The sequence below is a fragment of the Lutra lutra genome, chromosome 13, assembly GCF_902655055.1.
Source record: "Lutra lutra chromosome 13, mLutLut1.2, whole genome shotgun sequence".
Taxonomy (NCBI): Eukaryota; Metazoa; Chordata; class Mammalia; order Carnivora; family Mustelidae; genus Lutra; species Lutra lutra.
The window spans coordinates 82,109,030-82,127,414 of NC_062290.1; the positions used below are offsets into that span (position 1 = coordinate 82,109,030).

The 18,385-nt window shown below is 38.5% G+C and overlaps 1 protein-coding gene across 1 annotated transcript in view; it reads right to left on the reverse strand.

Annotated features, from left to right (window-relative positions):
- C5 (complement C5) overlaps positions 1-18,385 on the reverse strand; it is an 86,361-nt gene that overhangs the window by 27,778 nt on the left and 40,198 nt on the right. Inside the window, 6 exon segments of the mRNA XM_047699377.1 lie at positions 272-431; positions 3,237-3,312; positions 3,789-4,001; positions 5,454-5,543; positions 13,699-13,759; positions 15,171-15,398. Coding sequence (XP_047555333.1) covers positions 272-431; positions 3,237-3,312; positions 3,789-4,001; positions 5,454-5,543; positions 13,699-13,759; positions 15,171-15,398 — 828 coding nt within the window.

An 18,385-nucleotide genomic window follows, 5' to 3' on the forward strand; every position in this document is an offset into this window, starting at 1 on the left:
AGGGGATTGAAGGTGTGGGGGGTGGGAGGTTGGGGGAACCAGGTGGTGGGTATTAGAGAGGGCACGGATTGCATGGAGCACTGGGTGTGGTGCAAAAACAATGAATACTGTTACGCTGAAAAAAAAAAAGGAATAAAGAAAAGGTACACTGGTTCATGGCACTCAGAAACGCCGTAAATGTCTTGCAACTTTCCTATAAATCTGAATCTATTCTAAAATAAATGTCTATTAAAAAAAAACAGTTGCGAATCTATATATTTGGTTTCCTTACCTGTAATTTTATTGGCTGATACTCGGAATTTTCCTTGAAAGATCCATTTTCTAGTTGAGCATTCTCCACCAGCCACAATAAACCATTACAAATTGAATTCTGGTTCTGATTTACGTATTTACTTATTTGTCCAAGTACTCTTAAAACAAAAGCTGTTAACCTTAAGACAAAATCAAATAATTAATATTTAGATGTTCAATCCCTTTGGCTTTCAACTTATGTGTGTTTTAGTTAAAATGATATTTATTCTTTAAAAGAAAATAACATTTTAAATCATACAATTCTAAAGTATGTTGTCACCATTTTACAAGAGAAGATCTCCAAAAACGTTCAGTCAACAAATGTGAACAATACATCTTTTGCGATTGCAACATTGCTAACCAGCACACAAACTAAAAAATTGATGCCTGATGATTAAAAACAAAATTACTCTAAAGTTAAAGACAATAGTGGTGAAGTAAATAGTTTTGAGTCAGGGCACTGACATATGAACACGAGACCTAGAAGAGAAAGATCTTAAAATTCTAGATTGTACAATGTGTACAAGCTGGTTAATCTAAAGTCTTGTCTGAGGCCTGACAACATTCATTTTCCCCAACATTCACAGGAGTGTTTACCCCGCTTCCTCTTGAGCCGTGCCATTGACACAGAACTCACTACCTCACAAGGAAGCTTTAACTATCATGATTACTGAGGTTTTCTTGTTTTTGTTTTTTGCTTTTTGAAGCAATTTCAGTCGCTACTAATACCTCTTAAAGAGTGTCCAAGAGTATCTAATTCATAACCCCGCAATACCTCTTTATCTCACCCCCACTCTTCTGTTCGCATTCCCTCACTCTCTGAGCACCCAGAGCTACCGGCCCTTCAGCCCTTCACTTCTGAGAGTAAGACTACTTGACTTTCCCTCTCACTTAAAATGTTTTATTTTCATTTTTCTTTCTAAAATGAACAATATATTGGGCCACCTGGGTGGCTCAGTCAGTTAAGTGTTTGACTTCGGCTCAGGTCATGATCCCAGGGTCCAGGGATTAAGACCCACATGGGGCTCCCTGCTCATCAGAGAGCCTGTTTCTCCCTTTCTCTCTGGCCCTCCCCCCGCTTGTGCTCACTCATACTCTCTCACAAATAAATAAATAAAATCTTTAAAAATAAAATAAAATGAATGATGTATTATATTTTGTATTCCTAAAAAAATATTTTGAAGGTCTTCAGATACTGGCCATTTTATTCTGTGTATGTTTCTCTCAAGGAACTTGTGGAGTTCAGTCTAGGACAGTACCCAAATATTTCTGCATTTTTGGCTGAACAACATCCACTCAGTCTTGCCGAGAACTCTCGAGAGGCCCCAGATATTTACTGAAAGTCTACTGCATCTTCTTGGGGAGAGGGGGCATTTCGTCCTCTAAGCATTTAGTTCCCAGCTGTTGCTGGGCTGGTTTCTAAGCCCTAACCCTTGCAACCTGGTGGGTATCCTCCAGTAGGCATGCTCTAGGGGTCTACATGTCTTTTAAAACATGCCGCCCACATATGGTTAGACCTCTTCTAAGGTACAATCTGTCGACTTGATAACTGGTTGGATATAGAGCCAAAAGGAAAGGGATGATTCAAACTTGTATAGAGTATTGCCACCCACAGATTAAGGAAACCGAAACAAAAAACTGAATTTGGCATGGATTATGTTTGAAGGGTCTTTGGCTCCCAGGTCCCTAGAAATGTGGATTTGGAGCTTAGGTAAGAAGTTAGGCCTCGAAACATCAATTAGGGAATCATCTGTGTAGAAATTATGGAAATCATGGGCAAAGATGAGATTGCACAAGGAGGGATTACAGAAAATAAGAGGTGAAGGATGAAATCCGGGGGACTCTCAATAGTTACAGGGCATAATCTAAAAGTCAGTTATTCCAGATTGTAAAAGCCTTAAAAGTGTTTCATATAGTAGAATTTATAAAGCACTTGGAACACTATATTTTCATTACATACTTTGTCAGTGCATGATAATATTTTTTTCTGAAAATCGATTGCAATGTGTACTTTCAGTTAATTCAGACAGTCTTGCCTGTCTGAATAAGGAAGTTATTATGCTTCACTGATAAGTACTTACTGAGCACCTGCTACATGTCAGGTGTGTACCAGACACTCAGAATTCTTGAGACTGCCCACGTGGAGCTTATGTTCTAGTGGCAAGACAGGTAACAGGTGAGATAAGTAAGAATGTTAATGATAAATTTTAAGGAGAAAGGGAAAGTTGAGGAGGATATGAAATGTTGGGATGGGAATGGAATGCAACTTTTGATAGAATGATTAGTAGAGGCCTCATTGAGAAGGCGACTTTTGGTAAAGACCTGAGGGAGTTAAGGGAACTAGACACTGATACCTGAAGAACATTTCTGACAGAGGTAACAGTGCTTGCAAAGACACTGAAGTGGAATGCCTCATATGTTCAAGGAACATCAAAGAGGCCAGTAGGGCTTGAGTGGAAGGAAAGAGAATAGTAGGGGATATAGTTGGAGAGGTGAGATGAAGCCACACCATGTAGGGCCTTGGGGTTTACAGTAAGTTTGGTTTCTACCCTGGGTAAGATGGGAAGCTCCCAAATGGTTCTGAGTGACGGGACCTAACTCAGGTTTTAACAGGGTCACTCCAGTTGCTGTGTTCAGTATAGATAAAGAGGGGAAAGGCGGAAGATGAGCAGAGGAGGTTAGTACAATAGTCTGGGTAAGACATGGGAGTGACTTGGACCAGGATGGTGTGGTGGGGTTTGTAAGGAGTAGTCAAGCTTAGGATACATTTTGAAGGTACAGCCAGAAGTATTTGCTGGATCAGACGTGACTTGTAAGAGAAAAAAGGCAATGAAGGATAACTACACTTCCAGCCTGAGCAAATGGATGAATGGAATTTCCATTAAGATTCTCTAGTTAATTAATCAACTATTTTATGAAAATGCAAATCCAAACCTTCTACTTACCAGGTGCTAGCACTTCCACCCTTCCACATGCTATAAGAGTAGTCAGAATTTCTGTAGGACATGACGCTCACCAATCCTAAGAGGCACCAGAAAAAGAACATAGTGCTTCACTAACCTTCATTTCTACGCAAAGAGTGTTTATTAGCTCCTGGGAATGGTAGACTTCCTTTGGTGTTGGGCAGCAAGCATGTGCTCTGCAGCCAGTGTTAAACTTCTCGAAAGAAGTATCTGAACCATGAATCGTTTGAATTGGGAATTATCAAGTAGAACATTCTGAGCTCATTCAAGAAGGAAGGAAGTGCTCTGTAGGGGTTGGAATGCAGGTGTCTTGTCTCTCATCCAGGCATTTTGTTAAGTTAAGCCAAATGCTACAGAAAATAGTATTTATTTATATAGTTGTGTCTATCTCACAATTTTCTTTTTACAGAAATGCTTTTATGATTAAGCTCTGTGTAATTCATTAAAACCTTAAATATTAGTTTAATTACACCATTAGTTTAAAAGTCACAACATTTTTATGTACAAATGTAAAGTAGAATTTTTTTTTTTTACCTTCTCTAAGTTTTCTCTCCAGGTTCCATCTTTTAGCTAATGAATTAGTAGAAAAAATGTCCCAATTGTTCCCTGCTTCCAGGTAGTGAAAAACATAGAATACAGGGACAACACTCATCAGTTCTGCTTCCGCATTCCCCTTGGGGAGGTGGGTAAGAATATTAATGCCTTCCTGACTCAGAACGGCAGATATGACCTCACCTATAAGCAGTCCTGTAACAAACAAACAAACAAAAAAACAAATCAAGGTAAAGGCACCATCAGTTTCTAACAACTTCTGAGTAATGATATATTTTAAATAGAGAGAAGAGCAACTATCCCTGTTCTTACCTTTTTTTGAGAGAGAAAGAGAAAATGAGAGCAAGCAGTGGGGCAGTGGGGGGGTGGGGAAGAGATAAAGGGTGAGAAAGAGAGAGAATCTTAAGCAGGTTCCATGCCCAGTGCAGAGCCCGACTCAGGGCTCGATCTCACAACACTGAGATCATGACCTGAGCTGAAATCAGGAGTCGGACACTTAATCGACTGGCCACCCAGGCGCCCCCTTGTTCTTTTCTTTTTATCTAGGCAGTTGAATTAACTTCTTAGCTGGGGAGAGACAGAAAAGATCTAGTGAGGAATATGGATCTAAAAGAAACACAAAGAACAGGTTTAAAAATGCCCCTGGAATATGGTGTTAAGATGGTATAATGTAGCAGGCAGATCACCGCATAGATAGGGCATAGATATGGCAAATTTGTTCTTGTCCAACCTGACAGCTTTAGACATTGTAAACTCTATGAATCAATTGCTCCCACAAAGCAAAGCAAAATGCCTGGGCTGTGAGTGTTCTGAGTGCTGTAGGGACTCTATCCAAAAGCCACCGGGTGATACTAGGCAAACAAATTTTCACATAACCAACACCAGGATTGCACATGATTAAAAAAGTTTCTCGGGCGCCTGGGTGGCTCAGTGGGTTAAGCCGCTGCCTTCGGCTCAGGTCATGATCTCAGGGTCCTGGGATGGAGTCCCGCATCGGGCTCTCTGCTCAGCAGGGAACCTGCTTCCCTCTCTCTCTCTCTCTCTGCCTGCCTCTCTGTCTACTTGTGATCTCTCTCTGTCAAATAAATAAATAAAATCTTAAAAAAAAAAAAAAAGTTTCTCACAGTACTAACATTCTGTGAGCCCAGGGCTTTATCTGAGATAAAGTTAGTCAGGACATTCTATTGTTTTGATGACATATGACTGAAGAGGAAGACCAGAGGAAACTCACTGAAGCTGCCACTTCTGCAAATGTACCTGAGGGGAAAGAACTACTCTGGGACTGATATTTCAGCAGAGCAGCGCAACTCTGGTGGCGCCATTTATAGGTCACAAAGCCCTCTCTGGAGCAAGAGTGGTTGGAAATGGAAACGGAAAGTTTGAGAGAAGTCTTTGGGTCCGTGGTAACCCCACCCTTCATCATGGGAGCATGAATCTCCATTTAAATCAGGCCAATAGGAAAAAACAGTCAGAAAAGCGGTTGGGGGTTTGAAGGAGGTAGAAAGAGCAGGGTTTCCCCAGAGGTGGATTTGTACATGCTTCTGAGTAGAGAAGAGAGAGAAGAGGAGAAACAAAATAATCATGAGGATATTTGTTATTTAAAGCATAAAGTGAAATGAAAAATAAAAATGGCATTTGTCACTTTACCTTTTATACTCACAATCCTTTGGACTTTTGTTTTGGGGACCAAATCTAATGGTACCCTGTATGGGAACTCTTTTCGTCGACTAATGACACCTGAAATTAAAAAAAAAAAAATTATTAGATTTACACAGAATTCTTTTTAAAAAAAATTTAAATTCTATTAACACATATTGTATTATCAGTTTCAGAGGTAGAGGTCAGTGATTCATCAGTCTTATATAACACCCAGTGCTCGTTACATCCCATGCCTTCCTTAATATCCATCACCCAATTACCCCATTCCCCTACCTCCCTCCCCTCCAGAAACACTCAGTTTGTTTCCTATGATTAAGAGTCTCTTATGGGGGAAAAAAAAAAAAAGAGTCTCTTATGGTTTTTCTCCCTCTCTGATTTCATCTTGTTTTATTTCTCCCTCCCTTCCCCTGTGCTCCTCTGTTTCGTTTCTTAAATTCCACAGATGAGTGAGATCACATGATAATTGTCTTTCTTTGATTAACTTATTTTGCTTAGCATGATACCCTCTGGTTCCATCCATGCTGCAAATGGCAGGATTTCATTTTTTTTTTTTTAATGGCTGAGAGATATTCCATTGCATATAAATTCCACATCTTCTTTATCCATTTATTAGTCGATGGACATCTGGGCTCTTTCCATAGTTTGGCTATTGTGGACATTGCTGCTATAAATATTAAGGTGCAGGTGCCCCTTTAGATCACTACATTTGTATCTTTGGGGTAAATCACTAGTAGTGCAATTGCTGGGTGATAGGACAGTTCTATTTTTAACATCTTGAGAAATTTCCATGCTGTCTTCCAGAGTGGCTGCACCAGCTTGCATTCCTACCAACAGTGTAGGAGGGTTCCCCTTTCTCGGCATCCTCACCACAATCCATCATTTCCTGTCTTGTTAATTTTAGCCGTTCCGAATGGTGTGAGGTAGAATCTCATAGGTTTACCCAGAACTCTTGAAGGAACCCCAGTTGCAGGTTATTTATAATATACTAGCTTCCAAAGAATTGTCTCAAAATGAAAGGCCCTTCGGGGCACCTGGCTGGTTTCAGTCATTGAGCGTCCGCCTTCGGCTCAGGTCATGATCCCAGGGTCCTGGAATAGAGCCCCGCTTCAGGCTCCCTGCTCGGCGGGAAGCCTGCCTCTCCCTCTCCCACTCCCCCTGCTTGTGTTTCCGCTCTTGTTTTGCCTCCATTAAAGAAATAAATAAAATCTAAAAAAAAAAAAAATAAGAAAATAAAAGTCCCTCCTGTAATAACTATACTAAAATTTTAAAAGTAAGTTAAAAATAATCAAAGATTTTTATCAAACCCTAGGCTTATATAATCTCCTTAGAGCATTAAATTTAACTGTAAGCTTCCTGGTCATTACAAGATAGGAAATAAATAGGCTTATAAATTTATTCCACCAGAAAAAGGGAGCATGCCGTTTTGTCCAAAGAGAAAAAATTATTCTCGGAACTGAAAGTTAAAAATAACTAATGTAATTGCTCAGTCAAGGATATTTGAAGATTAGCTCCACTGGGATGCATGCCCTGACATTCTTTCCACTTTCTCTCAATTTAACTTAGACACTTCTTCTCTATGTCCAATAACAGAGTTTTAGCGTACTTGTTATCTGAGCATTTTTCTACTTTAATCATTGGTTTGTTTCATAAAAATGGTATTTATCATTCTACTGATAGAACACCAAGCACTCTGCTAATCTTCTAAATGCATTGTTATGCTGGATCTTATAACAACCCTGTTTGCTAGGTCTATTATTGTTTTTATTTTATAGATGAGAAAACTGAGGTTTAGAAAGCAAATTGCTCCAGGCCACAGAGCGGGCAGAGATGAAGCTTGGATCTAATCTCAGAAGTTTTACTGTGGACCAACAGCAGTCACCACAGAGACCCCCACCTCTCATTGTCCTACCAGGAAAGCTCTGAGGGCAGGAACCGTCTCTTATTGAAAGCTGTAGTCCCAGCATTTACCACTGTCCCTGGCACAGCGTGGATGCTGAAAGAAAATAGTGACATTTTGCCACTCAATGGGGCAAGTACATAGCTTTGCGAAAGAGACAAGAATGTTCCTCAGGTAACTTCTTTCTTCATTAACTTTTAATAAACGCTGAGGATGTAATTTTTTTAAAAAAAGATTTTATCTATTTATTTGACAGAGAGAGAGTCAGCAAGAGAGGGAATACAAACAGAAAGAGTGGGAGAGGGAGAGAAGCAGGCTTCCTGCTGGGCAGGGAGCCTGAAGCGGGGCTTGATAACAGGACCACAGGATCATAACTAGAAAAGAAGGCAGATGCTTAACCAGGGCCCCCAGGTGCCCCTGAGGATATAATATTAAAATAAAACTCAGTGAAGACATTTAAGAAGTTTGCGGTGTGGTTGAAAGAGCATGGAACTCAGAAGGAGTCCTCTATATGTGACACTGGGCAAGACACTTTACCTTTCTGTGCCTTGATGTGCTCATCAGTTCCATAGAGGTAATAATATTTTCCTCAAAGGATTTTAATAAGGGTGAGAATAATATAGACAAAGATTCTGGCAAACAATACATTGTACTTAATGATAATCGGTTGTCTGAAATTATCTAAATTTGATGCTCCATTAGTTTTTCTATTGATATCTGCCCTTGGCTATTTCAATTCTTGTTAACAATTCTGCTACCAGATTGAAAAGGTACAGAAGTGAAAACTGAAACTAACAGAAGTCAATATTACTCCTTGTCAGGAATCATGATAAAAGACTCATCAAGGGATACCTGGGTGGCTCAGTCAGTTAAGCATCTGTCTGACTTCTGCTCAGGTCATGATCCCAGGGTCCCGGGATGGAGACCTGCATTGGGCTCCCTGCTGAGTGGGGAGCCTGCTTCTCCTGCTCCTGCCACTCCCCCTGCTTTTTTCTTTCTCTATGACAAATAAATAAAATCTTAAAAAAAATAAAAATAAAAGGCCCATCAAGACATCACATATAAAGGTAGATGCAAGAGAGATTAACACATTTAAAAGTCAAATCTATAAAACCAATAGGGTAAAATATATAATATCTCTGTGAACTAAGAGCAGGGAAAGACTTCTTAAAGATTACCCCCAAAATATGTAATAGTTGTAAAGTAAAATTATAATGAATTGGCTATATCAGAATAAAGGATTCCTATTCAAAACCCACTAGGGTTCACTATTGCTCAAAAAAGTATACCAGAGGACTGCCTGGGTGGCTCAGTCAGTTAAGGGTCTGACTCTTGATTTCTGCTCAGGTTATGATCTCATGGTCATGAGATAGAGCCCCACAAGCAGCTTAGTGCTCAGCAGGGAGTCTGCTGGAGAGTCTCTCTCCCTCTCCCACTGCCCCTTCTTCCTCTTGCTCACACACGTGCTCGCTCACTCTCTCTCAAATAAATAAAAAATCTTTTTTAAAAAAAGTACACCAGAGACAAAAATCAATTAGAAATAGACTCCCCCCCAAAAAAAAATCCAAAAGGAAAATAGAACAAGGTATAAAAGGTAAGAATAGGAAATTCACAGATGGGAAGCCCAAATGGCCAATAAGCATAGGGGAAATGTTTTGTACTCAGAAGGATCCAAACTAAAACAATGAGACAGCATCCTATGCCTCTCATAAATGGCACATTTTAGAGTAATAACACCCCAGCAATAATACAAGTGCTGGTGAGGATGTAGAGAGATGACAATGTTCACACGGTGCTGGCAGATGTGTAAATAGCACAGCCATTCTGAAGACCAACAGGACAGCAGTTAATAATATTCAACATATGTATGCCCTCTGACCCAGCAGTCACACTCCTGGATATACAGTCCGGATTAATGCTGACAGATCTGTAAAGGGAGATGTATAATGTTCACTGCAGTATTGCTCACAGTGGTGGGGAATCTGTCACTAGAGGACGGATAAGTAAAATTGTGGTGGAATATACTCTGAAACACTGTAAGAAGCAGTGAGTATTCCTTTAAAACAGAATGTTGAGTTTAAAAACTTAAGAAATAGAGTAGGATAGAGAATAGGATCTGAGTGGGTGCATTTAAAGGAAGGGAAATGGGAGCAGGGGTCAGGAATAAAGGGAGGATGTCCAAAAGGTTACTACATATGTTCCCCTCTAGAATTTTGATGGATTCCTGTCTCACATTGAGGTCTTTCATCCATTTAGAGTTTATTCTTGTGTATGGTGTAAGATCGAGTTTCATTCTTCTGTGCTGTCCAAGTTTCTCAGCACAATTTATTGAAGAGACTGTCTTTTTTCCACTGGATATTTTTTCCTGCTTTGTCAAAGATTAGTTGACCATAGAGTTGAAGGTCCATATCCGGGGTCTCTACTCTGTTCCATTGATCCATGGGTCTGTTTTAGTGCCAGTACCATGATGTCTTGGTGATCATGCCTTGTAATATATCTTGAAATCAGGCAACATGATGCCCTCAGCTTTGTGTTTCTTTTTCAACATTTCCTTGGCGATTTGGGGTCTTTTCTGGTTCCATACAAATTTTAAGATCGTTTATTCCAGCACTTTGAAAAATGCCATTGGTATTTTGATTAGGACGGTGTTGAAAGTATAGATTGCTCTGGGTAGCATAGACATCCTAGCAATGTTTATTCTTCCGATCCGATCCATGAGCATGGAATATTTTTCCATCTTTTCATGTCTTCTTCAATTTCCTTCACAAGTGTTCTGTAGTTTCTAGAGTATAGATCCTTTACCTCTTTAGGTTATTACAGGGTAAGGTTTTTGGTGCTATTGTAAATGGAATCGATTCTTTAATTTCTCTTTCTACAGTTACATTGTTAGTGTATAAGAAAGCATCTGATTTCTACGGATTGATTTTGTATCCTGCCACATTACTGAATTGCTGTATGATTTCTAGTTGGGGGTGGAGTCTTCTGGGTTTTCCACATAAAGTATCATGTCATCTGGGAAGAGAGAGAGTTTGACTTCTTCTTTGCCAGTTTGAAAACATTTTATTTCTTTTTGTTGTCTGATTGCTGTTGCTAGGATGTCCAGTACTATGTTGAACACCAGCGGTGAGACTGGGCATCCTAATTGTGTTCCTGATCTTAAGGAAAATGCTCTCAGCTTTTCCCCATTGAGAATGATATTTGCTTTTCGAACTTGCTTTTCGAATTTGAGAATGGGCTTTTCATAGATGGTTTTTATGAAATTGAGGTATGTTCCCTCTATCCCTATACTCTGAAGAGTTTTAATCAGAAAAAGATGCTGTATTTTGTCAAATGCTTTTTCTGCATCAATTGAGAGGACCATATGGTTCTTCTCTCCCCCCTTATTAGCATGTTCTATCACATCGATGGATTTGCAAATATTGAACCACACTTGCATCCCAGGGATAATCCCACCCAGTCATGACAGATAATCTTTTTAATATACTGTTGGATCCTAGTAGGGAGAATCTTGTTGAGAATTTTGGCAGCCATATTCATCAGCGATATTGATTTGCAATTCTCCTTTTTGATGAGGTCTTTGCCTGTTTTGGGATCAAGGTAATGCTGGCCTCATAGAATGAGTTTGGAAGTTTTCCTTTTTTCTATTTTTTGAAGCAGCTTCAGAAGAATAGGTATTATTTCTTCTTTGAATGTTTGGTAGAATTCCCTGGGAATTCATCGGGCCCTGGACTCTTGTTTTTGGGGGGGTTGTTGATCACTGCTTCAATCTTGTTACTGGTTATTGGTCTATTCAAGTAGCCACATGAAAAAATGTTCAACATCATTAGCCATCAGGGAAATTCAAATCAAAACCACACTGAGATACCATCTCACACCAGTTAGAATGGCAAAAATTGACAAGACAAGAAACAACAGATACTGGAGGGGTTGTGAGAAAGGGGAACCCTCTTACACTTTTGGTGGGAATGCAAGTTGGTACAGCCACTATGGAAAACAGTATGGAAGTTCATCAAAAAATTAAAAATAGAGCTACCCTATGACCCAGCAATTGCACTACTGAGTATTTACCCCAAAGATACAGATGTAGTGAAAAGAAGGGCTATATGCACCCAGTGTTCATAGCAGCAATGTCCACAAAAGCCAAATAGTGGAAGGAGTTGAGATGTCCTTCAACAGACAAATGGATAAAGAAGATGTGATCCATATATACAATGGAATATTACTCAGCCATCAGAAAGGTTGAATACCCAAATTTTGCATCAACATGGCTGGGACTGGAGGAGATTATGCTAAGTGAAATAAGTCAAACAGAGAAAGACAATTATCGTATGGTTTCGCTTATTTGTGGAACATAAGGAATAGCACGGAGGACATTAGGAGAAGGAAGGGAAAAATGAAGGTGGGTGGAAATTAGAGAAGGGAGACAAATCATGAGAGACTATGGACTCTGGGACTCAAACTGAAGGTTTTAGAGGGGAGAGGGTGAAGGGATGGGTGAGCCCTGTGATGGGTATTAAACAGGGCACGTATTATATGGAACACTGGGTGTTTTAGGCAAACAATGAATCATGGAACACTAATTCTAACATCAAAAACTAATGACGTACTGTATGGTGACTAACATAACATTCAAAAAAAAGAAAGGAATGAAGGGAGGAAAGAAAACACAAGGGGCCAGCCCAGACCAGTGATGTGGTGTGCCAAGAAGTGGGGGATGGTGAGGAGCTGAACTCCCTGCAACCCAAAGAAGATTTGGAGGCAAAGGCTTGTGGGGGAGAGAAAGCAAGAACCAAAGATGCGGGCTCCTTGGATTGAGTTTCTACATTTAGTCCTCATTTTAAGCTGATGCCACACTATTTTCATTCCTGTTACTTTATAATTTGTTCTGATACCTTCTTCTCCCTCACTGATTTTTTTCCCTAAATTTCCAGTGATGTTATTGTCCACCTACTTTTCCAAATACATGTTAGCCTTAAAAAAAAAAAAGGAATTCTATAAAGTATATAGCAATTCTGACACATAAATATTGGAAGTATTTAATAAACTCTCCAAACTCACTGGACTAAGTTAATTGTCATCTTTACCCTATTTAGCTCTCTAGAAAGTGACAAAGCTGCCTAAATCTAAGTTGTCTAAAACAATAAGGGAAATGGTTAAATGGCAAGATTGGAAAGAGGCATAGGTTTTATTATAACTAATTTTTTACCAAGATTTTTGACTGAGAGATTTATTCCCAGATAAAAGATCATTCCCATTGTGTGGCCCTGATGTCCACACCTGGAATGTACCAGACAGGGCCATTTTGCAAATCTGTTTGCGGTAATGTCAGTATGGGAGGCACAGGGTAAACAGGAAGAAAATAAAGATACACTGGCTCTGAGGCTTGATATAAGTAACTTCATGAGGCTCCAAATCTCAGAATTTGTAATATCTCTACCCACAGATCTTTCACAATGGACAGGCTGGAAGAAGGTCTATGTGAAGATAAAATTAAGTAAAAAAGGGAGCATCTGGATATATGCATTTAAGATGGATTTTTCTTCCTGTTACTCTGTTGAAGTCATCCTTAGCTTATGATACTCTGCTGATTTAAAGGTAAAGGTCTGAATTCTTTGCTTTGCTTTGCAATTCTCAGAAATGGCTCTCTGGGTATAAGGGTCTTGATTTATAGGTAAGCTTTTTTCCCTCATTGCTATATGACTGAAAGCAAAGAAACATGATTCAAGGCAATAATATGGTAAATTTAATCCATTTAATAAGAACTATGACAGGCTATCTTTTTTTGTTGAACAAAATTGTTAACTGAACCCATTCTAAATTTCGCTATATATAAGTGTATGAGCCTTGTTTAAGTGCTTGGATATTTGCAAAATTCTAACCGTGAGAAGGTTCAGAATTATCTTTATTGAAGGGTAAAAAGTAGGATAGTAGGAACAACAAGGAATGAGTTAGTTAAGTGATTAATCAGCATTATTGTGTTTTCAAATACTGTGTGTTAAAGAAGTACGGAAATGACTTTTTCTTAGGTATTCCTTGGGATTGATGGTTCTATAAGAAAATAGTATAAATTATCATTGTGATGGATACAAAATGACTAATATCAAAGAGAAGTCATGCAATTATCATGATTTCAATGCTTTGCACTTAAAATTAATGGAATTCTTTTTCTTTGTTCTAAACCCATCCAGATTATAATATAACACGTGCTATCAAGAATGTCAATGAACAAGAAATGAATATTTCTTATTCCAGACAACTAACATTTTGAAAAACAACGTTTCAGGTAACCTAGACACTTTAATTTCTAGAGCAAAAGACAACATATAAAATACCTACCATAAATACCCCTTGGGTCCAGAGTAACACCAGCATAACTTTCCTTTTTGATACCTTCCGGCTAAAAAGGCAGAAAACACTCAGTAAGGAATATAATTAAATTTAACTCCCTCAGTGAAGCCTTAATTTGTTCCCTGAATTTCAGCTGCCACCTTCAAATGATGAAAAAATAAAATTAAATTTATATGACCTGAATTCTTGGATCAACTTGGATACTTTCCAATTGAAAAAAAATTTTAAAGGCAAAAGTATGTTTAAATATTTATATTCATAAAAACAAGAATAAGATTTTCTGGCTACTTGCCTAATAACCAGACCAAATACTTAAATAGAAGCTATCATAAGCCAGGAAATTGACCTAAATGCTTTGTACGTATTATCTTATTTAACCTAAAAAAAAAAACTTCATGAAGTAGAAACTATTATTACTCCCATTTGGTAGATGAAGAAAATGGCACATAGAGAAATCAAGAAACTTATCCAATGTCACACTGCTAGCAAGTGGTGGAGCCAGGATTCAAACCCCGGCAGCCTGTCTCCTTATTCTGTGCATGGAACTACCATGCAAGGATACATAGGACATGTCTTGTACAAAATAAGTCAGTATATGTCTACTGAAGTGATTGTGTGGCTAAAAACGTAAGTCAGAGAATGAAGACCTAAGAAGACCCAGTTCTGTCATTAACTAGTCATGTGACTCTTGGCAAGAACCTTACTCTTACTAGGAAAACACGAAAACACTCAATAGACTATGTGGGTAAATAGTACTTAATAAATGATAATTTTCTTCCTTTTTTAGTCTCTTTACTTATTTGTAAATGAAACATTTTTTAGACTATAAATGCCTGGGCTGTGTCTTATCTATTGCTGGATCTCCAGTACCCGGCATAATGTCTGGCACATAGATTTCAAGACACACCTTTTGAATGTGTTAGGAGGAAAACCTTAGAAGACTATATATCAAATTGTCAAAGTTGCATGTCTTTGGGTGTGGGAGTTATCAGTGATTTTAATTTTCTTCTCTGTGGCTTTTCATTATTCCATATGTTCTACAATCACGAAGTACCATTGTTTTATTTAAATTTTTAAAACATAATGTCAGACTGAAAGAAAAGTTATAAGAATCCTACCAAAAACCTGAGGTAACCTCTACTTTGTTTCCCCCAAATGTTAGCATTCTGTTACATTCATATTTATATTGTTTTTCTGTGTTCTTTTTCTGATCCACTTAATGATAAGCTGCTGACAACTTTTTTTCCAAAAAAGTTGAAAATAGTGTTTGTTATCATTCTTTTTCTTTCTTTTTTAAAATTTTAATTCCATTATAATCGATACACAGTCAGGTGTACAATAGTGATTCAACAATTCCATACACTACTCAGTGCTCACCACGATAAGTATACTCTTAATCCCTTCCACCCATGAAAAAAGTGTTTTTAAAAAGAATCAGAAAAAAAACATATTTTTCTTACCACCACTCGTAATGTTTTTACTAAGATTTCTTTTCCAAGTGAAGTCTCCAGTGAAAAGTTGATGTTGTGGAGGCCAACTTCCAGAGGAAGCACGGTGAAGGTCACCGGATGACTGGAGGAACCTTCTACTCTCTGGGACACACATCTGGAGGGACGGCTGCCCTGGCGGTTGATAGCTGGGTTTCCTGATGTACAGATTTCCTCCACAGCAGACATTTTAACACAGAACTGAAATATAATCAGTGAACCATTATATTAAAACACTTTATGATAAGGAAGTGTGCCCTGACGTTGTTCGTCTGGATACAAAACTGTCCCTGAGATTTTTACAGGGTTAAATAATCCCTGAGATTCTAAGGCAGAGGAGGAAGCTCATGTTAGATTTTCGGACATACACACACAAGCTGCTGTAGAGTTTAGCAACATGAAGGGATGTCTGCCAAGTTTAGCCCTGGCTCTGAAATGTCTTATCTTCCTTGGATCATTACCTTCTAAATCAGGTGTGAAGTTGTTCAGGTTCTTTGTTCATGATGTCATGATATCATTTGTTACATGGTCTCTTTACATGCTTGTACCTTAGGCGGTGGGAACCCCAGGCTTGGGCACTTTATGTGATTTACTCCTCTTTGTATCTTTTAGCTCAGCCTTTGGTATTTAACAAACAATGATTTTAGGAAAGACTGAGAACTCCATCTCTTGGTGTTCAAGGCCCTGCCCAATATGTCCCCACCTTACTTTTCCAATCTTGTTGCTTATTAATTCCCCACTTGTACTCCATTTTACAGCCAGACTTTGGCTCCAGAAAGATCTCGGTTCAAATCTTGGCTCTGCCTCTTACTGTATGATAATATCAGTTCACATGACCTCTTTAACTGCTCATTTTCTCATCTTTGTAATGGGGATAATAATAATAGTACCTACCTACTTTTGGTTAAAACTGAATATTTTTCATCTTCACTCCCAAATCTAGTGAACCGGCAGAATTAAGAACTATATCCCAAAGCATAAAATCATAGGATACAGAATAAATCAAGCAGGTAAACAAGAAAGAGTGCCAACATTCAAGGACTAATTTGAAGAATTTCTCAAAAACGAAGTGTTCCATTTCCCTCTTAATTATCTTTTTGGGAAATACAAAGACCTGGGTGGGTGGGGCAGGAGTTAAAGAAGCTTACTGGGTTGCCCAAGGCCAATGATTCATTCCCCCAGAAGAAGAGTGGCTTGACAGAATTCCACATAAATTCATCACAAAAATTCCTAATAAGTTGGGAATAGAAAGGAATGTTTAAAACTGAATATCTTCAGTTTTCAAAAATAGAATATCAATTAAATAAGCCTACAGCAGCAGTTCTGTTATAGTGATGGCCAAGTAAATCCTGTTGGACAACCGTTCTGCAAACACAACTATAAGCTCTTGACTGCACACACACACACACACACACACACACACACTACCTAAAGGTACTAGAGAGTGGAAGAGAAGGGAGCAGCTGGAAGGAAGGAATGATACTGGGTGAGATTCCTGTTGATTACAGTTTTTACCTGAGGGAAGGCCCCAGTAGTGCCTTGATGAGTGCCTAAGGCCCTGGCAGAAACTGCCATCTATGGGCTTGAAGAACCAGGGGACAGAATATGAAACAGCCCCCAGAGCTGAAAAGTGAAGGCATTCCAAGTTCAGCATATAAAATTTACTTAAAACTGGCCAACCCTTGAACAACACCCAGCACAGATTCCACGCATCCAAACCAAGGCTAATAGAACAGAACCGAAATTTCAAGGTTTGGGCTTGAACTCAGACAACTGCCTGCTGAAAAACACAAAGCAGAATAGAAGATCTCCACAGGAACCTGATCGACTCCAGAGTCACTATAACATTTCATTAATAAGATCCATGGTCCAATCCAAAATTACTGGGTAAAAAGAAATAGGAAAATGTGACCTATACTCGAGGAAAGCTAATTAAGAGGGATTAATCCTGAGATATCACAGATGTTCTTGTTTCTTATTTTGATATGATAAAATGATTTATAATTTAAAAATTAAACAAAATATGGCAGTGCAGTGAGACATATGGACATTAAAAGCCTGTTGAGTTATAATTGTGTCCTTGCAATTGGCAGCGCCTTGAGCAGTAGCACAAGGCAATGAAAACACCACATTAGTGGTCTGTGTCACAACTACTCAACTTTGCCACGGATGATACCTATACAGATAAGTGTGGCAGCACACTTTATTTATGGACACTGAAATTTGAATTTCATATAATTTTCATGTGCCATGAAAATTTCTTCTTTCTTTCAATCCTTAAAAAAAATGTGAAAACCATTCTTAGATTAAAGGCCATAAGAGGCAGCAAGTCAGTTTGGGTCCATGGCCAATAGCTGGCCACTGATCTAATGAATAAAGCAAAAGGACAAAGAGATGTGAAAGATTCAGCATTGTCGGTTTCCCTTATGTTAATATATAACTTGAGGACAATATGTATCAAAATCCTTTCATAATTTTAACTAAATCCACAAGCAATTACGAGACACTTAAGAGTCTTAGAGAATTCAAAAACAGGGGTGCCCAAGTGGCTCAGTGGGTTAAAGCCTCTGCCTTCGGCTCAGGTCATGATCCCAGGGTCCTGGGATCCAGTCCCACATCGGGCTCTCTGCTTGGCAGGGAGCCTGCTTCCCCCCCGCCTGCCTGCCTCTCTGCCTACTTGTGATCTCTGTCTGTCAAATAAATAAATTTAAAAAATTAAATTAAAAAAAGAATTCAAAAACATTTCAATTTCAACATATCTACATATTTTTGTTGCATCGAATTATGAGGGTGATCAATAGAAAATATTCAAGCATAAAATACATAACATTAGGAGAGTGAAATGGGAATATGTGTTCGCAGAGAAAAAGAATTGATATCCAAACTGTTGTTAATAACAGTTTATTTGGGTATTTTTAAATAGAATATTATGGTATTTAGATTTTGCTGTATACATTTAAAGTTTGTTATAACCAATATTTAAATATTAACATTTTATGGTGAAAAACTTTAGATCCTAATTAAAAATGTGTCAATGGGGTACATAGTTCACCCCCCAATATTTAGAGCGTATATAAGCAAAACTTTTGGAAACCACTAAAATACTCATCTCTTAAGAACAAAATTAGAGCTTTTTAAAAAATATAGTTAGATTTTCAGACTACAGTGAGCTCCCATATAAAGTTTTC